Genomic DNA, 22,969 nt, shown 5'->3' on the forward strand with positions numbered 1-22,969 from the left:
GCCCTTTTGCCACCAGGTGGCAGTGTTGGACTTTGTTTCAGGGCGCTCCATCATCCTTTCCCAGCAGCCTTCCTGTGACACTGGAAGCCAAACAAACTGACACAGCAGATCTTATAAGCCTTCACAGCAGTCACAAATAAATAAATAAAAAAACAGTAGAAGGTCTTTATTATTCACAATCATCCAGATCTTTCTGTCCGAGCTGCTTCCTGGTTCTCTTAAACGTCGTCCGTCGAGCTTTGAGTTGAAGACTTTTGGACTACAAAGAAGCTACTCAGACTCCACGAGCGTCCAGTCGGGGGTGAAGTTTAGAAAAACAGGAAGACGGGAGCGATTCTAAACACTTTTCAAAATAAAAGCTCACGTTGACGTGGAGAGAGAGAGAGGTAGAAATGGAGATGTGTTTTGGCCGCATTCACTCTGACAGAAAACGCCAAGCAGGACTCAAATGTGCCTAAATACATTCATAGTGCAGACTCAACAATCAGGACCTTCCTTTTTTCTCTAATATACTGTGTAATAATATATATATATATACTGACAAGAATGAAAGTAGAATATTTGATGTTTTTCCTGTAAAGCTCTGAGTCTCTAAAAGCCAGTTCCAGTATAAAATAGTTGATTTCTCTCTAGAATAAAAGTGCTTGATAAACGGTCACGGCTACAGTGTGGTGTCGTACTGATCTGCTCTAAAGGCAAAAACTAAAAACGGACGATGTTTGACAAACCCAAGATTGTGCCAAAGAAGGCCTTCGCAAAGTGAAAAATACAAATATTCCACTCCGGAGAACGACGGGCTTCTATAAAAAAACTACGTTTTAGTCCCGTAACTCCAGAAGTTTGTCAGTGAGGACGTGTGGATCCCTTTGGCACCTCGTTTGGATGGTTGTGTGTCTGCTGGGACACGTGAAGTTGGGATTTTTGTTCTGAAGACGAACCGCTGTCAGGGTGATTTCCACAGAGGCCTGTTGTAGATCCACCCGTCTCCCTGCAGAGAAAGACGGACGTTTAAAACGGCGCAAATCTACACTGATTCACAAGAGGTTATTTTTTTTTGGGGGGGGGGGGGGGGGTGATCCTAGGGGCAATATGACCCCACCCTTACATTGACGTGTTATTCCTACCATGACAAAGGTGGGGAGGATTTCATGTAATCCATGGACACAAGTGAAGATCACAAATTATTGAAGAAAAAAGGTTCAGACCACTTCCTAGTGGGTCTAGATGACCCCACTCCCAATGGTAAAGTGCCTAGGATAGCACAAGGGCTAAAGACACCAATGAACCTATGATGCATGTTTTTAGACCATGGGAGGAAACCGGAAGATGCGAGAACAAACGAACTCCACACAGAAATGTCCCAGGCGGGATTCAAACCAGGGCCTTTTTGCTGTGAATCAAGAGCGCTAACCACTGCACCACCTCGCAGCCCGTTCCTGAATTATTCTACCACAAAAACATCAGGATAATGAAAGTGGGCCCAGATCAAAGCCCTGTGGAACGCCCCAATAATGCACTTCAACATGATAGACATCAAAGTAATGGCGTCCAGTTGTGGTGCTACTAAAATTACTGCCTTTATATGCAACTGCGAATCTAAAAAAGTCTTTAAGCTTCTGGTCAAACTCAGGAAATAAATGTTTTAAACTCCAGAAATCTGTACGTTAAGGTAAGTATGAGGGATATAAAAAGAATATCTGAATTAGTTGTTTGTGTTTGAGAACATTCATACTTGAATCTATGATAATGTGTTGAATGCAGAGGTGGGCGTGGCTTTACCTCCTTCGTAAAGTGTTTGGGGGTCCAGGGTCGGTTGTCCGCCGCCCTCTGCCGCTCCTCGCCTCTCTGGTTCTCCTCCAGCCGGTGTTTGTGCTCCGTGGCCTTGTCCATGTTCCCCTCCTTCAGAGCCTTCGTCACATGCTGCCACAGCCGCCTACGGAAGAGGAAAAGCCCCGGTTCACGTACGGCACGTCCACCCAACGGATCTACGCTCGAGTCCGCAGTCACCTGGACTCCGTCCTGCCCTGCTGCTCCAGGGCCCGCAGCTTCTTCTTGGTGACCAGGAGCTTCGACGTGTCGATGATTTTGGTTTCTCCGCTGCTGTAGGTGAACTCCAGCGTGCCATTCCACTCGCCCTGGGCTTTGCACACGATGGTGCTGGTTGGGTTGTGTTTGACCTCGGCGGTGACTCTGCACAAAAACACACAGATCACGAGTCATCACTGGAACACCTCCACTTCTCACCTTAACTACAATTTATAAACAAAAATGTCTCAAAGCCTTCTAAGAACCTAAAAAGGGCTTTTTCGTAACATTTACGGTTTGTAGTCCAATAACCTCTGTGGAGACTTTGCCCCTACATCTATCTGGGATGAACCCTGGCGAAGCTTCTGCTTCATTTCAGCTTCATGACGGCATCACCATCCAATGAGGGGGGCGTGGTGGCTCAGCCAGTGAAAAAAGGATCAGCGGTTCGATACCCGCCACCTCCTCCAGACAAAAGTCAAGTGAATCAGCACTGAAGCTGTGACTACGTCAGCAGCCCAGAGTGATGCGCATCGTAAGCGCCTTGAGCGTCGGAAAAGCGCAACAAATTCCCAGAATCTTTAACTTCCAAACCAGTTTTTTATTAAGTTGATTTAGTGTTGATAATCAGAAATGCAAACATGTAACATAAACCTAATTTTGAGGTACACCTGTAATATAAACTCACAGATTTACAGAATGTACATCTACGAATCGCCTCTCGTTTGTAAATCTCTGTATTTGTGAGAGAAATAAGTGCGTGTGGTGAAAACTGAGATGCTTCTAACAAATGTCATCATTGGCTAATGAATCTGTCAATCAAATTCATCAGCCAACCAGGCGTGTTCACCTTCAGCCAAACCGATGAATCTGTGCATCATTCAGTTTTTCAAACTAAAACCAACAATGAAAAAAATAAAACTGCTTCATTTAATCATTCATTTCTGTGGGGGGGAAACCGAAAAACAAGTAATGGATGGTATTTTTCTTTTCACAATTACGTGTATTTATGTACCTCAAAATTCTGTTTGTGTGTATTTGTGACTAATACACAAACTAAATGACATTCAGCTCATTTCTTTAAGGAAATAAGTCAGAGTTTTCCTCTGTAAAATTTGCTCAGTGTCACAGAGGAGGAGGCGGAGCTTAAGGTGCTCACCTGTGCACCTTTCCTCCGTAGAAAGGCTTGGTGTGAAACGTCACCGTGGCGGAGTAACCGCTCTTCGCGCAGTTGATGGACACTTTGCCCCCCAGCTCCACCCACGGCACAGTGAGGATGGAGCGGGCGTAGGCGGAGGGCAGCGAGAAGACGTACTCCTCATCGTGCTCCAGGAGGTACAGGACACCTGGAGGGGCGGAGCCAGAGAGAGGCAGTGAGGGTTTTCTGGCAAAAAAGGTCAAATCTGATGAAAAAAGACTTGGTCAAGCAAAACAGACTTTTTTTCAAACTCCAACTGAAATAAAGGATCTGCTGAAGCAACAGAGTCGCCGTCGCTTCTCAAAAGCTTTGGAGTAAAGATGTTCTGGCAGCTTCTGCTCCACCTGTCTAGAGAGAAAGCTTCTGACGAATTTTTCACTACCACTATTTATTTATTTATCCATTTTATCTTGTTTTATGAACTAACACTAGATTTTAATGTGTTAAATTTTCATTTACCTTATTTCAGTGTTTTATTGTTTGTTGCTTTTATCAATATGTTTACTGTTTCATTCTCTTTTATATTTTTTTAAATCTCTTTTTTTTTTTTTTTTTTTTTAACCTTGTCCTGTCCAACAGCTGGGCAAACAGATGAGAGCTGAGGGCCTCTTGTGTTGGACATATTTTACTTTAACAAGAGGGGTTATTAATCTTCAGACAAACCAAAGGTATGTCTGAATAAACCCCTTTTGTAATTGAGGCCAAACTTTATTAATTTCAAACATGTTTGAAGATCTTTGGTGTTGGACCGGACGGAAAAGGAAAGAGGGGAAGAAGAGAGAGGGACGTTAGAAAGAGGGGGGGAAGGAGGGTGATAGTAGGAGGGGAAGGGGGATAAGACCATGAAGCAGCATAGAGCAACAAGTTTACTGGTTGTTAATCACCATGGTAAGGCTCAAATGCAGTACAAAAAGGGCGGAGCCTGTCCACACACACACCCAAGTGTCAAACACACCTGCTAGTTGCAAAAATGTCCATCTGTCGACATGTACACAAAACAGATAGTGCTCACACGCATACTTATGCCTTAAAACCAACTAGTGTGAAACATTTCAGTCATTCAGTCACGCAAACCGCCAGTGCAAAGGTGAGCCAATACCCGTGCTCAGGTGAGTGCTCATGTTCTTCTAATATGGATGGTGGAATGTGTAAAGAAGGAAGGAGAGCGCCCAGCCATCCCCACCCCAAGACCCCCACCGCAGCAGCAGCGGCAGCCGGAATCCCCCCCACGCCACACGGAAACCGGCAGGGAACAACCGCCGCCCGGGCGACCAAGCCCGCCACCCAGGCCAGGGCCAGCAGGACCGCCGCAAGGCCCCCCAGAGCCAGAGAGCAGGGAGGCACAGAGGGAAAGAGAGGGCCGCCCCAGCCCAACCAGGAGAACAGCCCCCCCGCCGCGCCGAGAGAGCCCAACGCAGGGCCCCACCGGAGAGGGACGCCCACAGCCCCAGACGAGCACCCCACCACCACCCAGGAGTTCCGGGCATCCCCCCGCCCCAACCCCAGGTACGAGCCAGGACCCCCCAAGGGAGACCCGCCCCGCACTCCAGGCAGCCATCCGCCCGGCCCACGGTTGGTCCAGGGAGGAGCAAGGCAGGGGTCCGCCGCCCCCGCCCAGGAGGGGGGAACCCCGGGGAAAAAAGAGGGCCCACAAGGGGTGTTGTAAATATGGCCCGACCAGGCTCGGCCACAGTTGGAAGTTAGGCGGGGCCCAGCGCTCAGGAGCAAGGACCAGAACCCACCCCCCAGGGACACCAACACCCCCGGCTCAGATGTAATGTGAACCCCCCCACTGCGCGGAGAGAGCACCGCCGGGCCCAGGAAGCCGGCACCCCGGGGACACGGCCGCCGCTGCAAAGGGGCCCGTACCCCCCACCAGGGAAGAGGCAGGGGACAGATGGTCCTAGGTCCCACCTTCCTTGCAAAATGTGTGTGCGTATATGTGTGTTTAAGAGGGTGTGTGTGTGCATGTGTGTGTGTTTATGTTGGGATGTATATATTGAGGGGGGAGGGGTGTGTGTACTAAGGGGGGTGCAGTTAAAATTGGCGGGTAGGGCACTAAGGGGACATCTCCTGATTACTCACAGTGATGTCCCCTCACCCTCCCCACCAAGGGGCCCTAAATGTCTAAGGTGCGGTTAAAATTGGCGGGTAGGGTGCTAGGAGGACATCTGCTGCTTGCTGGCAGTGATGTCCAAGCACCCCCCCTACCAAGGGCCCTACATGTCTAAGGTGCAAATAAAACCGAAAGAGGGGGGGCCCACTCCATACGGCAACCACAGGAGGGGGGTCACTGCCTAGTAAACCCCCCCCCCCAAGGCTCATCGCAGGCTAATCCCCCCACCCCCTCACCCTATTTTTTATTTTTTATTCCGGTGCTTCCTCAGTTGGGACCTCTCCCTCTGGGTCGGCTGCTGTTCAGCCTCTGCGGCTCTGGATGTGGACCTGCATCCCCTCTTAGCTGTGGTGGAGCGGTCCCCGCCTGTGATGCTGCATTTGGCTGGTCATGCGGCTGTTCACAGAGAGGGAGGTTCCGATTACCAGCGGTTTTTGTGCTCAGCCTATTTCCTATTTCTCAATTCTCATTGTCTTTCCCCCTTCAGTTAGGGGGTGGGAGAAGTGGGGGGTTGTGTAGGTACGGGGAGGGGGGCCCTATTTTTATTTTTATTTATTTTTGTGCTTGCTTATTTTAATCTTCATGCTTGTTTTGATATTATTTATTTTTTTTATTTTTTTTTATTGTAAAGCACTTTGTGTTATTCTTTCATATGAAAAGTGCTTTAGAAATAAAGTTTGATTGATTGACTGCAGAGCGGCTTGATGGCGCCGCCGCCGCCGCAGAACGACAAGAGTCGACTTCAGAACAAAGACCTGCAGCTTTGAAGGGAGAAAAGCTGCAAGGAAGACTTAGACCTGGGGGGTATTCCAGAAAGCAGGTTATGTGAGTTACCACGGTAAGTTTGAGGCTAAGGAAGTTGATAACCTCAGCTTTCGGTTCCAGAAATGGAGGTATGTTTCAGGGTATGTCAAGTTGCCATAGCAACTCATGCTCTGAACATAACCTGGTCTGGAGCAGGTTTAGTTGAAGGTTAGTTTGTTTTCAGAGAGGTGACCAAATGTGTTTAGTTGTTTAACTGTATTTTTCTGAGTTATTTTGTCCTACTTTGCTTTTGTCGCTGCACCATGAGTGAGAGGGAGGGAGAGGATGATGAGTTTATATAGCACCCCTATCATGTGGTTCTGTAATGACAATGTCAGTAAATGCCTAAATGAATGAATGCATGAAGCGCATATTGTTTTGTTCTTTTTCTTGTTATAAAAATGAGTATATCTACCGGCTCAAACTTAGACATATGAGAGTTCAAGAATTATAATTCAGTAAGATGGAAAAACATTTAATTGAATTGGAGTAATGTGACATTTAGTTAAATAAATATGTAAATTTGAGTTGTATAAACAATTATTGAGTTTTATAGATGTAAGAAATTAGGTTGAATAAATTTAACTCAATTATTTGTTACCAATAGAAGTAATTCATTTAATTTGGCAAAATTGGATGTTATATATATATTTATATGCGTCACAAGGAAAATGGAAATAAGATCAGAAACTCGTGCGTTTACTTTGTCTGTTCTTCTACTACAAGCAGAAACTCTTTTTTCTGCTGATGATTCAGCCGTGTTACTTTTTTGATGGTCTTATAGTCTTCATACGCCGTCATTAATCTCAGACTCCGTCTCACTGAAGTATAGCGCTCTCTTTTTTTCTCCACGCGTTTCCATGGTGACTCCGGAAATCGGCGATCCATTTAGAATGTCTTTATGTACTTGACGTGCATGTGCATTAACCCAGGGTTACCAAGTCGAGCGTAATTACGCTAACTCATATCCGGTCTTTTGGAACCGACATACCCAGAGTAAGCAAGTTCAGGCGGATTTCAGCCAGAGTTCAGGCTTAAAGTCAGGGTAGTTTAAACATGCTTCCTGGAAAACCCCCCTGAAGAAGTCCGACTTTAAACATGAATCACACTGTGGAGATTTAGGACATTTATACTGGATTTGGTTGGATTTAAGTATTTGAAATACTTCCAAATCTAATCAGAGATGTCTGTAATCCTTGTTCTATCCTATGGGGTCCAGATGACCCCACCCTTACTTTGACGTGTTCTCCCTACCATGACAAAGGTGGATAAAGGTGGAAAGATTTCATGTAATCCATGGACACCAGTGAAGATCACAAATCATTGAAGAAAAAAGGTTCAGAGCACTGTTTAGTGGGTCTAGATGACCCAACTCCCAATGTTAAAGTGCCTAGGATAGCACAAGGGTAACAAAGCAGCAATTCTGGCTAATATTTAATATTATAATAAACGTGAATATTTTCTTTCCAGTTATATGTTAAAGACTGGAAAACGAATGAGTGTGTAATGTTCCTGTGATTCCGACATTTATACACAATTTTGAGTCTCGGTTCAGTCAGCAGCTTCAGATCCGTCTCCAGAAAAGTAAAACTATTTTTTCAGAATTTAAGGTAAATTCTTAGGATTATTTGGAAGAAAGTAGTGGCAATAAATTTGATTTGATATGATCCTAATGTTGAGTTAATAATATATCTATAAGATAACAAAATCTTAAAAAAGTAAAAAGTAGCTGCAGATATTTTGACAGGAACGGCAGGAAAAGTGAGGCCCCCACCTTCCCCCACCATGGACACGCCTATAGACATGCCCATGAACTTGCTCTTGGTCCACACGTGAGCGTTGACGCACATCCTCCTCTCCCGACACTCGCAGTAAAACCCTGACACGGGCGGGTGGTGGGACACCTGCTCTGCAACAAATCTGACCCTGTAGCAGCCCCCCTGTGGGTCTTCGCCCTGCTGGGAGTTGTTCGGGCCCCTGGGGGGCTCCCGAGCCGACCCCTGGTTCGACCGGGCCAGGGGCCTGACTTTGTCCCGAGGAACGTCCCAGGAGCAGTGGAAGGTCTCCCCCAGGATGGGGTTGTAGGGCTTCTTGGCCACGGCGCCCTTCCGGCCCTCGTGGAACGCCGTCAGGTAGTACTCCACGAAGCGCACGATCCGGTCCTCCGCCGTGGCCCCCATGGTGATGGACAGGAACATGTCGGGGTGGGCCATGAAGTTGGCGTACATCTCCAGCAGGGATCGCTTCTCCAGAATGAAGGTGGGCAACACCACCTACGAAAGAAAGGCGGTACACGGCGTGGGCACCAGCTGGATGGTCACGAAGGGGGCGGGGTTTGGGGGCCTTACGCGTGTGAGGTCCATGCCCAGTTTCAGCTGGGAGAGCAGGTGGAGGATGACGCTCCGCTGGTCGTCCAGGACGCCCAGATCCTCCTCCTCGTTGTCCTCCGTGTCCGTCACCTCCTCGGCGGGGCTGTGGTCCTCCAACCCTGAGCGGCGCTGCGGAGACAAACGCCAGAACAGTTCTGCTTTAACCCAAAGACAACGCGGAGGTTTTCTGCGGGTCAAGTCAACGAAAAGAAGAAAAACACAAAATAAAAGCTTGTACACAATAAAATTACATTTAAGAAAAACGTTGAGTAACAGAAAAGTTCAGATTTTTTCTTAAAAATGTCTTTGCAGAGGAAGATTAAAGTCACAGAAATGATGAAAATATAGATTTTCTTATATTATTGCTAAAAAACTCTGAGAACTGAAAAAATAAAACATGGATTAAAAGGTTTGCAAAATCTGCTGCTGCCAGAGGGAATTCTTTACCAATAAATCCTCTTTTACTTTACTAAAAACAGGATTTTTCATTCAGTCATTTTAAATACTCTCTACTAAGTAAAGCTCAAGATTTATTCCACGAGTGAACAGACTGCTATGAGGTGCTGCAAAACGCTGCAAAAACTGAACCTTAAGAAAAGAAAAAGACTCTTGTTTCAAAAATAAATCTCTTATTTTCTGATCAAGAGAGTTTTTCAAAATAAAATAATTTTAGTTTAAGAAAACATGTCTTAGTGACTAGAATTTCTTTCTTATAGTAATAATTCTTAGATTTTTTGTTTACCCCTTTTGCTTATTTCAAAAAAATTGGCCATTGGGATCAGAATGTTTAACTTCTTTCTAGATGTTGAATCTGATGCAAGCTGACGTTTGCTCCTCCACGCAGCAGCAGCAGCAGCGGCAGCAGCGCCGTCCAGTCAGAGCTTTCAGGTTTAGTACATTAAACATCTGATCACCAAAGCAGCAGGGGTCATGTGCCTTGCTCAAAGGCACATTCAGGAGCAAACCACATAACTAGGGGAGCATGAAGTCTTCTAAATCTGCGCTGCACCTGAAGGACAAGTGTTGTGTTGTCTTTTCTTTGTGTTTTTTTTTTTTTGTTCGACTGTAAAGAAACTTGTCAGAGGTTCAAGAACAGCTGATGCCTCTGATGTCTGCAGGAAGGAGAAAAAAATAAAAACAAGAAAAGAGGCTGATTTCTAATGCATCTATCTGAGCCCTCCTGCAGCCACACTGGTGCATGCGACCCCCATAAAAACCTGCTTCATTCCCACAGAAGCCTCAGATTATAATCTGGGTTGGGGGAATCGCAGAGCATCCGGGCAGAAACAGAAAGGAGGAGGTTCAGAAGAGCAGCATCTGCTTGTCACCTGAATATTTAATCCCATGCGTGCATGCATGCCGGCCGCTCCACACACACATGCACACACACATGCACACACATGCACACACTCGTCCCCAAAAACATCCCGAGCAGGAGACACATGGGACGGAGCTCGCTGGAAAGCAGAGGACTCCCAGGAGGAGCAGCAGAGGGATATATTTAGAAAAGAAAGAGGGAGGAGGAATCTTCTGACTTCAGCGCATCTCACTTATTAAAGAGGCTCCTGACAGCAGCATGAAACGACTGCGGGGGGGGGGGGGGGGGGGGGGGGGGACAAAACTTGATGTGTTTTGTTTTCTGATGTTAAAATGTATGACTGGACGGTCTAAAGAGGCTCCAAATGTTTACTAAAAGCTGCGTTTCATGCGTTTAAATATAAAATAAACAACAGATTAGGAGTCATTTTCAAACTTGCTTTAATAAAATAACAAAATGTTGTTACTCTGATTCATATTTGACTGACAAATAAAGCAAAATATATCATCAAAAACACAGAGTATTTGCTCATTCTTTCAGTAATATTGAAAATCCTCTTTAAATCAAATAACTCTAATTATTTGGAGAACTTTGGTGTCATCGGCTATGACCACAGACAAGATTTTATCTTCCAGAAGTGAACCTTCAACCGCTGCATCTCAGATGCTACAAGCCCCAGTTAGCCTCTTCATTTCATTACAGTCCATTTATGGTCGATAGAAGTGAGAATCATCATAAATCTGATCAGTCTAGAAGGGTTCTTCAAACATATTTAACTAAAAACAAAGCAAAGTATACCAATATGTAATTATTTCTGCAGTAATAATCTAAATAATCTTAAAATAAAATGACAAAATAAAATAAAATGACCCCCTTAATTATTTGAGGAATTCTAGGTTTTTATATCAACAATTAGTAAGGCTTCTGAAGGGTTCTTTGTCACATAGTTTACTGAAAAATCAAACAAATATTTCATGTGAAACCCCAAATATGTTCCAACTTCTTCAGCAATAAAGAAAATGACCTTTAAATTAAGAACATATGTTTCATTATTTGGGGGATTCTTGGTTTTGAAATTAAGATCCAGTAAACAAAAGACACAAGTTAAGATTTTAGAGAAGAGAAGGTTTGGGGTTTTATCTTTATGGGAGTGAATGAACAAGCATCTCAGACTCTACAAGCCTCAGTTTACCTGCAGTCTGATTAAGATCAATCAATATGAATGAGAAACATCACAAATCAATTAAGAAGAGTTCTAACGCAGTAACTTACTGGTAAAAGCACAGCGGGGGAAGAATGATGGTTTGGGCTCAACATTCAGACCTCGCATCAACGCGGTTACTTGTCATTTTAATATTTGGTCATTTTTACAAGTTTTTGTTCTAAAATTGTTCTGCCACAATCCTAGATTGTTTGTGTTTGTTAATGAAACATCTGTGGGACTTTGATGATAAAAAAGAGAATAAACAGGTTGGTTGGCACTATTCTATAACTTTTAGAGTCATAGTTCCTATAAATTAATTTTAGTAATTCCAGTTGCCTTTTTTTCCATGGGGCCACTTAAATAACTGACTGTGTTTTCCTGCAAAAACAAGCTTCTAGTCGCACTAATTACAGGAAATCCGATTCTGTGAGGCGACTTCTTTGGCCCTCAGTTTTGCGTCGCCGTTTGCAGGAACAACAGAAGCGATTAGGAGCTCCATCACAGGCTGCAGAAGTGACAAAAAAGGAGGCTTTAATGAAAAATGGCCCCAAAAAGAGTCAGAAATGGTTCTCGTCTCTATGGCCAAACAGAAAATGTTTCACCTGGGAAAACATTTGTTTTCGGGCGTTCATGCAGCTAAATTCCATCCCAACATCCTGGAGGGTTTTGGACCGCGAGCTGTCTGCTTCCATAATTAATGAACATCAGCGTTGAAGAAAAAGGGACCGGTAACCCCCCCTCCCCCCTCCTCCAGGCGTTGGTTTCACCCAAAACAGATGCGGAGATGGAGGAGAACCCAACCAAAACACTCACACTGCACTGCTGTGGAGCTCCAGCCTTGACCTGCATGGAGCTGGATCTCATCTCCAAGAAGCAGGAAAGGGAATTTGGTGAATCCAAGTGTAAAATCCAGGAAGGAGGACAAGCTCTGCAGGGGAAGAGTCAGCAGGAATCCGTCTGTCCCCATAAAAAAGTCCCCGTTTTTCCTCCAAACTAGTCCTGGGTGTTTTCACAGAGTAGAAGTGGAGCTGCTGTTTTCTGCTGCTGCACACCACCCACTCTGAAAAGGTGGGAGGGGGGAAAAGGAAGTCCCTGTGACGCTCCTCCAGTCATCCCTCCCACCAATCCCCCCCCCCCCCCCCCCCCCCCAGCTCGAGTCAGGCTTCTTCAGGGAATCACTCCATCCTTCGGCTGCTGTTTATTCTCTGTGCTTCAGGCTGATGAATCACAAACGAAATCCAAACGTCGCTCTCTGCACCAGAGCTTAGGACAAACTTTCTTTTCATGAAAGAATTGGTGAAACCAACGTACAGAAGACGACTATCAGGCAATGCCCCCGCATCAAACCAACAGAGACGCTAAATTAAGGATATGGATTAAGTCGGGAAAATATACAAACATTATTTATGTGAATCCGCACAACAGGTGAAAAACGTCGAGATTCTGTTTTTTTAAAGGAATCAGTTCTTCTCAGTCTGTGATTATTTGCTCTTTAACTTAAAATCGACAGGAAAACGGATTTGGATACAAATAAAATGTTTCATTTTTTCCAGATTTGCTTTTTGGTTGTTGATCTTTGGGATTGAAATGTTTGAACTTCATCTGGATTTGTTCCTCAAACTTAGCCAAAAGTAGCAAATTCTGCATTTATAGACCCAATATCTATTAAAGCTCCACCTGACAGTTTCTATTCCTTAATTTAAACTTTCACTGCTGTTCTTATTGGGATGCAAGTTAGAACATTTGTTAAGTTATGTTTTTAATGGCTAAGCTTGTGCAGGGCTTTACCATTGTATAAAAAGCCTTTTATAAATAAAGTTTGATTCAATTTAAGTTCAGTTCAATTGAAATTACATATTTTTTTTGTTACAAGTCAAACTCCCCCACTTCAAACTTCAAAAGCTCACCAAAACTCACAAGCACCTCCCACCTGCTGAAACGAACTTTGACCTCAGGAGGAGGCGGCCATCTTTAAATTTTTCCAAACAAATCACCTCCTGCAAATTTAAACCCCTCCTAGGGATTTTGATCTATCCTTGCCTAACTCCTGGAGCAACATTGGGAAACTACCTGGGAGAAAATGTTGGCAATAAAGTTTGATAGATATGAACGTCGTTAGCGTGACAAACTCAAGAAATTGCCCCCCCGTTGCTCGCACATTTTTTACTGGAATATTGTGAAAATTTAATCCGTGAATCATTGGCACAAGCCGGAGAAAACAATATGCCATATGATATGAACACATTAAAAATAAGGGCATAGAAAACAAAAAATCCTCCGTTGCCAAGGAAATCGAAAAATTTACTTTTGCCAATTCTTCTGAAAGTTATATCGACCTGTTTGTCACGCCCAGGCGACCAAAGAATAAAATGGTTGCTATGGAAATAAAACCAACATTTTAATTTAAATGAACTTGTTACGTATAGCTCCTACCAGAGTGGCGGAAGGGGAGCCACTCAGATATTGAGGGCGGAGCCGTACACCACCACTCGCAGCTGTAGTTTCTATATTCAATAAACTGTAATAACTACAGACGAACCAACAGAAAACAATATTTGCTTGAACTTTTAAACAAAAAGCGAACAAAATCCTTTAAAAAAAACGTGCAAAAGTTATTAAAGCTTTTTGTGCAGAGGAAGGGATTTGTGTCCCTGCAGGAGTTGCATTATCCCTAAAGTTAAGATGCTTCTGTAACTAAATAAAGAGTCGCTTCCGCCAGGAAAGTGTCGGATTCAATCGAAGTCAAGCTGAGCTTCAATAAAGAATGCATCACGGAGCAGATTGAGTTATGGCTTCATCTTTTCCTGAATGCGAGCCGACGAGGCGGCGCTCATGACTCATTTGCCTGACACGCTTCTGACAAGAAAGCGTGCAGGAAAAGCTGCTGCTGCTGCTGCTGCACCCTGTTAGCATTTCATTAGGGGAGTGAACAGCCCCCTGGCGTCAGTGCATGATAGGAACAGCACATTTCCTCGTCTCTATTTCAGCAACCTGCTCAGTTTTCCACATTTCTGCTTCCTGATTTAATCCAGAAAAGTGTCGCCGCCTAAAAAAAACTGCCCTTCAACAGAACTTGAAGGGTGTTCCTTTTTTGTTTTGCTTACTTTTTCATTGGTGTAGAAAAAAGCAGCAGCGATGCCAAACGGTAATAAAACACCAGGCGGGATGTTCTCCAGCAAATGCCAAAAAAAACGTCCCCAGTTTTCTGCAGGCTGTAGCAATTCCCTCCACGTTTTCCCAAAGTCATGCACAGGCCCTGGACCCCACCTCCACCCCCGCTCGCTGCATATTTGGACTGAATATCAAACGCCACGGCGGTGCTACATAATTCAGACAACCTTTATTACTCTGGGGGTAATGCGTTCTCCTCCTCCTCACTTTCAAGGCTGCTCTTCAGAATAAAAGCTCGACTGTAAAGCAAACAAGATTATGTAGGAAGGGAGTTTAACGGCGCCGAGCAGCATCATTGTTCTTCCTCTTCTTTTTTATTAATTTATGTTTTTAGAGCATAAAACGTCCAAATTCAAGAACCATCTTATGTCTGCAGTGCAGCCTTCCACCACTAGATGGCAAACTTCCACCATCTGCAGAGGGTCGCTTCTTGTAAAACCTCTGTAATGTCATCCTGATGAAGAAAGCTGAGGTCATCTCCCGTAGAAACAACGTCCCTCGTCAAAAATTCAAACAAGAAAGGCAGAAAAAAACTAGACTTTAACGAGCCTGAAGAGTTTTTTTTCCATCCCGTCACCACAATAAAAGCCTCATGAAGGATCAGGTCCAACAACAATAACGCCGGGATGTTTCACAAAAACGTCTTCTCTGCATCGTCCAGCAACAACAACAGCTTTGGAGGGTTAGAGTTGTGTCATTTCTAATTAAGACGACGGATTAATGAGACAAAAACATGCCAGCTCCTTAAAAACATCTTGTTTTTAAGTACAATATTTTCATGAAACATCTTTTTTAAATCAGAATTTACAAAATAAGTTTGACAACTTAATCTGAAATACTGTAATCTTCTGATCTTCAGAAAGAAGGATAGTCGGAGTGTTGAAAAGAGCCTTTCGGGAAAAGCATATTTTTTTGAAATTGTTTTTTTTTAGCAATCCACAACCATTTTAAGACAAATTATTTCTAAAAAACAGAGCAATAAATCTAAATATGCTACTTTATAGCAAAGTTTAAGATGCAGTTTTGTCCTAAATGAGCAGGAAATCACTATTTATTTTAAGAAATCTTACCAAGACAAATTCTACTCCTGCTATCGGCACTTCTAATAAGAGAAAAACTTTTTGTTTTTTTAAAGATTTTTTCTGGAGTTTGCAGCCTCCGGGTTCCATAAAGGTTCACGTTTTATAGCAGCCTCTACAGAAAGTCATTCTGAAAACGGAGCACTTCAGCTGAACAAACAAGCATCCATGGGAATCTTCTCGGTCAGCCGGAATGAACGCGTTTCCATGGAAACGGGAGGGAAAAAAAACACTCAGCAGCTGTTTCCCACCAGCAACAAGTCTGGAAAACGTGAAGCTTTTTCTTTACATCAGGGAATGAAAGTGAAGGGACTGCATCGTTTCAGCTTTGTGACTTAAACCACAAGGCCCCGCCCCCCTCCCAGGATCAGCTCCGCCTCCATCCTCCGTGACCCAATTTTCTGACAGCAGCTCAGTTCAAACTTTTACAGCTGCTGCAGAACTGCGATGAGGAAGGTGAACGGAGTCAGAAACGCGACGCGAGTTCGAAATTTCTCTGAACTAAAACATTTAATGACAGTTCCTGGAAAAAATAGGAGATTTATGGTAAAATAAATAATTAGACAGAAACTCTCACATTTCCCCAAAAAATCCTGTTTTAGAATAGAATAGAAGAATGCCTTTATTGGAATGCCTTTATTTTCTGACCATCAATCAAAATACTGACCCTGCTGGACAACATTTAAATATGATTTTATTTTTTTTAAGACAATTGTGATAACTAATTTATCATAAACTAAATTTGCTGTTATCATTTCATTTAAAAGCTGTAAAATGCCATTTATTAATTAATTATTACGTTTATTAAACAATAGGTAAATATTTACTCGATGGGGTTGATGTGAACATTTATAGCTGCCCTTATTGAGAGTTTACTTCTTTGTCAGAATCTACAATTCCAAAATCCGCGATTGGTGAATATAGACCACTATGCATTGCATTTGAAAGATTTGTCATTTGGGGGAAAAAAGTGTGTCATTTAATTTTTTTCTTTCTAAAGGATTCAAGTTTTCCTCATCAGAACACTGGATTCATTAAATAGACTTCGTAAAATGTTTGTATTTAGTATTTTTTACTTTAGTGAACAGGTGACGTTATATTTGGCGTTCTAAAAACAAAAATAGTATCGATGATGTGACCGAACTGCCTTAAAATCCAGGACACTGGATAGTACTGCAATATACAGTCATTTAGGGTTAGACAGCCCTGAAGGAATGCAGACACACGCTAAAAGCAGCTACGGTGGCCAAAAAGGGCCACACTTTCCAAGTAGCATCAAATACCCAGATCATTAAAAACAAATTAAAAACAGACTGGACTGAATTTTTCCTGTTTGAACAAACTTGACCTTAAGATTTGACAGGAAGTAAACGTATTACTGATGTGATGCTAACTTAAACCAGTTTACACATGATCAGGGGTGAATACTTGATTCTGATTGGCTGCAAGGTGTCCATTAAAAACCTAAATTACCTGTTCCAGGCACATAGCCTGAATGTTCTTACATAGGTGGACAGACGTTATTCCAGATTTTCTCCCAACAGAAGACAGTAGAAAATATCTCTGTCCTCCAGATGTCTCTATGATGGACATGACAGGGTCTCCGTGAATAGTTTGTCGTCTGTCTCGCCCACGTGTTTAGAGATAAGGTTTTCTATTAATTAATGAACGAAATTGTTTGTTTGTTTGTCGATTCACGTGTAATGATCAGAGTTTTTAGTGGATCTACGAAACTCAGTGTGGACTTTGTCTGCTTGAAACTGACTTCAGCTTTATCGTCTGGACAAAAAACAAGCGCTGAGAGGTGAACCTTCCCGTCTGAAACGATGCTTTGGATCATATAGACCAATTTCCTCCACTGCGGCACAGCAGCCGATGCGGGTTCTTCAGCCGTTACTATGACAACACATCCCGTCACGTATCAGAATGTGAAAGAATACATCTTACTTCTGTCACAACTAAGGCAGATAACGTTTATGAACTCTAAAACCGCAGAAACGTCGCCGTCGTATAATGCATTTTTTTTTTATGGTACGCAGCTTTCCACAGTATAAAAAAACGTGGTATGATTGACGTTTTTCAACGTGGCGTTGGATTTGGCTGCCGTTTTTTTTCTCAGTTTATGCAAACTGATGCTCTCTGTGCTCCAGATTTTCTGTTTCTTCTGGACGGTTTCTGGCTGTCAGGAAACAGTCAAAAAGAAACTTGCAGCTGTTTGTGGAACGTCTCTGATGCTAAAACGTGGATGAAGATGCTGTGAAGAGAATAAGGCCGCACTGCAGAAAGACATGATGGACGGCGATGTAAAGTTTCTCACCTCAGCACCATGAGACAGACTCCTTTTCCTGAGGGTCGGCGAGAGCTCGGCTGACCTTAGAGGAGTCAGACCTCCGTTCTTCAACTGCTCCCCCGAGGGCGACTTTGGTACAGTCCACACAGGAGCACCATCTGAAAACAACAAGGCAACATCAGAGCCCGAGAGCTTTTCCGGAGAAATCCAGATTTCCAACTGATAAAAGATCCTTGAGAATATGAGACTGAGAGCAGCTGGGTGTGAGTTCACAGGAATCTGTTCAGTGCTGAACGTTTAATCGACTCCATAAAGGTTGTTTTCTTTGCTGCTGCTGCAGTTTTATCATTTCCATTCTGCTTCACAAGTTTATTCTTTTAAAACATTAAATTCTCCTAATGCCCTAAAGAGCAGAAGGAACCAATCGGATGTTTTATTTTATTTCTCCCGGTGGTGAAAATGCTGCAGTGGCTTCTGTCAGACGGCAGGAGAGACGCCGTCCGCTGCGTAGCAGCTTTACGTTTTTCTGAGTCAATTCTTGACCTACAACATCCCATAATACTTAAAGTAAAACTAGAAATGTTTGGGAAGCAGCTGGAAACAAAGGCATAACTTGTTAGCAACAGCTAAAAAAAAAGTTAAAGTCCCACTCTGATCATCCTTTGATCTATTTTCAAAACTGGTATTTTAATCATGATGATGCCGTTTTTAGCCAAAATATTGAAAACCTTGTGGGGTTTTCTAGGACGTAGTTTCTGCAGAGTGGCAGGAGTTCATTAAAAATTTGCCTCTAAGTTGTGGGCGGGACTGTTGAGAAGCCCCGCCCCCTTCTTCTCTTCTCTGTTTACAGCCCCTTCCACCCCCAACCCAACGTTACTGATGCAACAAAAAAAAGGGGGAAGAAGGGAGCTTGTGCAGCGTCTTTTTTACATCACAAATACAATCTTTTTCAAACCGCATATTTTTGTTGTCTGCTCCTGATACACAACGATTTGAATAACAAATACTGGGAAATGTCATTTTAAACTTAATTTTCTTTCTATATGTCTTCCATCATCAGAAAAATGCCACGAGAACATGTTAAAAACACCATTTTAATCAGAGTGGGTCTTTAAACCAAACATGCAACAGAAACTTTAGGACCTGGCAACTCAATACAAAACATAAAATATGGAAAAAAAAGATATTTTTACAGAAAACACAAACTACACTCTTTGTTTGCTGTGCTTTTGTTTCTAGTTTTGCAGTCACATCACACATTTTTTGTTCATCTGGTTACTAGAAAAGCTGCTTTTGTTTGTGGCTCTGCAGTTTGTTTGTTTGTTTTTTTAGAATTGACCTTTGACCTCTGGTGGCTCTGAGGTAAGGACGTCGAGGAAAGCATCCAGGGTGAAGCGGCTCAGTTTCAAATCATTTTCAGACAAATCTGGTTTCAAAATGAGCTGATGATCTGATTTCTGAGCTCCTTCTCATCTCACTCCACTCTCAAAGCCCGTCAAGTCTGATGCAGCACAGGTCGATCTTTGAAACGCATTAGCACCAAGCAAACTGTGCTGACAGGTCGGTGTGCCGGCGGGTCTCGGCTGAGTCCAGCCAGGTCTCCGGCAGGTCAGCTGACAGTTTGAGTGATGAGGTGCGCAGAAAGTGTGAGCGCGGCGTCTGCAGAGACCCGCCGCTCCCGCCGTGAGAAGGTAGCAGCAGGAGGTGGTTTCTTAACGGCGCCGTGAATGCCGTTTGTGGCCATGCAGGGGGAATCAAACGGCTGCCTCAGATCAAACCGTGGAGATGCAAACAGTCATGCAGCGTTTTACCAGCAGCTTCTCCGTATGTGCACATCACTTCCGACTTTTGCAGCTTTTACTTTACTCTCAGCAACGAGGAGTTAGGATTAAAATTTCCTTTTTTTTAGGCTGCAAAAGAGACTCGCCTGCACAGAATTTTTTCCTTTACGGATTGTCAGATCCTTAAAGGAAAGCCCTATTTTTCTGCTCTGCAAAAGAGAAAAGTGGGGCTCCAAGCTTGTGAAAGAAGGAAAATGGATCCGGAGAAGGTTAGCGTCATCAAAGATCCTCAGTGACGTCAGCAGATCGATCATCTGCTGTCTGGTTTGTGACTGGCAGGTTTCTCCTTCCCAAAACCTCTTTTGACAAAACTGGAACAGAATCCCAAATGTTTTTTTTTCTGGGGGGACCACCGTGCCAGCAAAAACTCAGCACAACCTCATGCGAGGCTCGACTCCACCAACGAGTCCTCCGGCCCATGCACAGCCTTCCTGTGGGAGCGTTCAGCCAGCAAACCGCCGCGCGGCTCAGGCTGCAATCAGGAACTCCTCATTCCGGTGGGGAGGGTACATGCCGTGATCGGAGAGCGGCCCCACCCCCGCAGGACTCGCCAGCCAGGCAGCGGAAGGAAATAGGTTTGTACTTGCGGCCCGCGGATCCGTGCCGGTCCCGGCCGGGCGGGCCGACGGCTGCCGCAAAGGAAGAAGACCATACGATGAAGACCGGGAGGCCCGGGATCGAACCACCCGCCCTCGTAAAAAGAAGACGCCCCACAAACATCTTGATGAAAGAGAGCACATCCGAGCAAGAAGGCCTCCAGAAGAAGAGTTTGAAAATAAAGACACTAAAAAGAAGATGAGGCTGAAGAAAAACCAAACTTCACATTAAAACATGTTTTCATTTAAAGGGAAATTTGACTTCTTGTTGTAGAAATTGTGCTCATCTGTGAGTGTTTATTAATTCACTTTTAATGGTTATTTTCTGTTGAAAATGAGATTTTGTAAAAATGTACTTTGGATTTTTGGATGAGTTCTTTACGTGTGAAAAATGTCTTATAAATAAAGTTAACTGTAAAGGAGATTTTATATTTCTCTCTGGAATTTTCAATCTTATACCTCTTGTACTTTGTTCCTTATTTCCTTCGTTTGGTAAAAGTGATGAGACAGTATGTTGGATGGCAGATCATTAGGTTGAGAGGATTGTTCATAACTGTCAGACCTCCGCAGATTTTAATTTGCAGAAATTTCTACGAGAAGTTTTTCTTTTTCCTTCTTTTTGGTCCACCAATCTTCCCAAAATGTTGCACAAAAGGAATCTTTAGGACTCCAGGAATTGATTGTAGGGGACTGTTGCAGAAATTCAACTTGATTTTTTTTTTTTGCAACAAAAATGCTCAGGTTTTCTTAACAAAATTCCGTTGTTTCTGAACAACAACAGATGGAATTCCTCTTATCTGAACCTCCCCACCTTTAGGAACTGCTTCATGATCAACGTAACGGCGTTGGACCAACAGAAGCTCCCTCAGGCCGACTTGGTTTCAATCAGAAGAACTTTATTGGACCTGGCACAGGCATGGCGGCGGTTTAACACTTGAGGCACCAGTGTGGTTTTCTTTTGGCAAACTTTAAGGAGAGGGGAGGGGTTCAGGAGAGCATAGTTCCATCACAGGAAGAAACACAGAGGAACAAATATGACGAGACACCAAAACGTAAGACGAAATCAACAACATTTCCCACAAATGTTTACGTTGGTGGGACCCGTCAGGCAAGGACAAGAGCCCCAGCTGAGTGGCGCCGGCTGGGCCTTGCTGCTGGGGCTGGACTCTGGTGGAGGGAACTGGACAGACAGGGTGGATGAGGGGGTTTCTGGGGGCACTGGTCCCAGGGCAGACTCACCGGAGCGGGCTCCATGGTTGTGCTGCGAGGCCCGGGGCCCCTCGCTGCTGCTCTGAGTCCGTTGGAGGATGTTCAGGCACTCTCCCAGGCAGCTGAGGGTGGCGGCCGATGTGGCTTTGAGCAGGAGCAGGTCCTGGTCCAGGCAGGAGAGCGGGCCTTTGGTGGGGAGAGAGTCAATGGACTGAACCAGGTTCTTCTGCTGGCCTTCTGCTTGGGACATCACCTAAAAAGAAGAGGGACGAGGGAATCAAACTACAAGCAGTTCCCCCTTCCAGCCTTTGTCCCATGCACCCATAAACCCTGTATGGGTCCGAACAGGTGCTGCAGGTTATTGGGTTGTCCATGCCCGCGGAGGGTCATAGAAAGGAGCGCAGGTGTGTTTTGCAGTTTGCTTGAGGCTTGTACAGCCACCTCGAAGGACGTCCTGAAAATGGAACATACCATTGTTCTGCATGTGGTTAATATTTATTAGTATTTGTAAGGCTATGGAAGTTGCACAAACTTCTGACGCATGGGTGACGCTGTGGTACGGCGTCCTTACTCCAAACTCTAGTCAGTAGTAAATTTTGTGACTATTGGCTCCCGACTGACCGTGCACAGTTGATTTGATAAATCTATGCTTTTTTATTGTCTTCTTGTTTGATTTTTGTCGCTGAAAATTGCTTAAAAACAAATTAATATCAACAGAAATCGTCTATCAAAATTCAAAACTAAAAAGAAATCGTCAATCAACGGATCGGACGGATCGTCTCTGACGTCTCACATAGACGTCTATACTGCGCTACTTGAAGCCATAGACATAAATAAACCAGCAGCTTTGTCTTTGATCTCTAACCATATACACAAAAAGACAAACAACCCATTGATCATGTGACCAACAGATGATCTATCCTATTCTTGTAAATACTGGAAAATATGCAGAGGTACCAAGCCTTCTGCCAGTTAGTGTAACACCGCTGGGGTAGAGGTGTTGCCGAGTTATTAGAGGAAAGGCCGCCTCCTATTTTAGCATCTTTTTATCTCTAACACAAAACCAAACCAACAGTTGTATCTTTGTGAATTATCTTGTACATTTAATCTCTTCACACGTGAAAAACATTCAGACTCCATTTTACTTCCTGTTCAGAATTCACTCTTGTGTTTGATATCTTTGAAAAAACGCAAAAAGCTTTGCTACAAAAGAGTTGTGTGTAACTGACCCACACAGCCAAACAAAGGTTAAGTGCACTGTTTTATTTCAGATCAACATTCATTTAAAAGTCTGGCTTGAAGTAAACAGCAGTAAGAAACTTAGCGTTATTACCTGCTCATTAATATTTATAGCTGTTCGGTAACAGAAATTAGAACATTAGAGAAACGCTGATATTTAAACATGGTAAGAGTTTCACTTTGAGTTTCCATCACATTTACATAAGTAAAAGGCAAAAAAAAAGGCTCATTTAAGCCTATTGGGCATTTTCTCTGCTGACCCCTGAATCCATAATCATCCAATCCCAACAACATTCATTTGGCTGCTTAAAAGAAAGGAGAGCTGCAGAACCTTTACCGTCCAGTCAGTTTGGTTCCACTTTTAATGGTGATAATGAATTGTTTGGGGGGAGGGGGGGCAATATAAATGTAAATTTCCATTCTCACAACACAAAAGTGCTTTCAGGCTCATCTGGGAATCTTTAGGTATGAATATTTTACAACACAAAACAGAAAACTGGTCTCATTCCA

At 43.7% G+C, this 22,969-nt stretch overlaps 1 protein-coding gene across 2 annotated transcripts in view; it reads right to left on the reverse strand.

Annotated features, from left to right (window-relative positions):
- Positions 1–147: 147 nt before the first annotated feature.
- Positions 148–22,969, reverse strand: part of osbpl10a (oxysterol binding protein-like 10a) — a 74,659-nt gene continuing 51,837 nt past the window's right edge. For both annotated transcript variants that reach the window (XM_023959616.2, XM_023959615.2), the window contains 8 exons: positions 21,251–21,473; positions 17,602–17,732; positions 8,492–8,641; positions 7,918–8,416; positions 3,185–3,371; positions 2,008–2,190; positions 1,780–1,933; positions 148–988 (listed from right to left, as the gene is read on the reverse strand). In XM_023959616.2, the coding sequence (XP_023815384.1) occupies positions 944–988; positions 1,780–1,933; positions 2,008–2,190; positions 3,185–3,371; positions 7,918–8,416; positions 8,492–8,641; positions 17,602–17,732; positions 21,251–21,473 (1,572 nt within the window). In that variant the 3' untranslated portion in view covers positions 148–943. The remainder of the gene's footprint in view (positions 989–1,779; positions 1,934–2,007; positions 2,191–3,184; positions 3,372–7,917; positions 8,417–8,491; positions 8,642–17,601; positions 17,733–21,250; positions 21,474–22,969) is intronic.

Source organism: Oryzias latipes, chromosome 11 (assembly GCF_053564925.1).
Source record: "Oryzias latipes strain Hd-rR chromosome 11, Olatipes_Hd-rR_3.1".
Lineage (NCBI taxonomy): Eukaryota > Metazoa > Chordata > Actinopteri > Beloniformes > Adrianichthyidae > Oryzias > Oryzias latipes.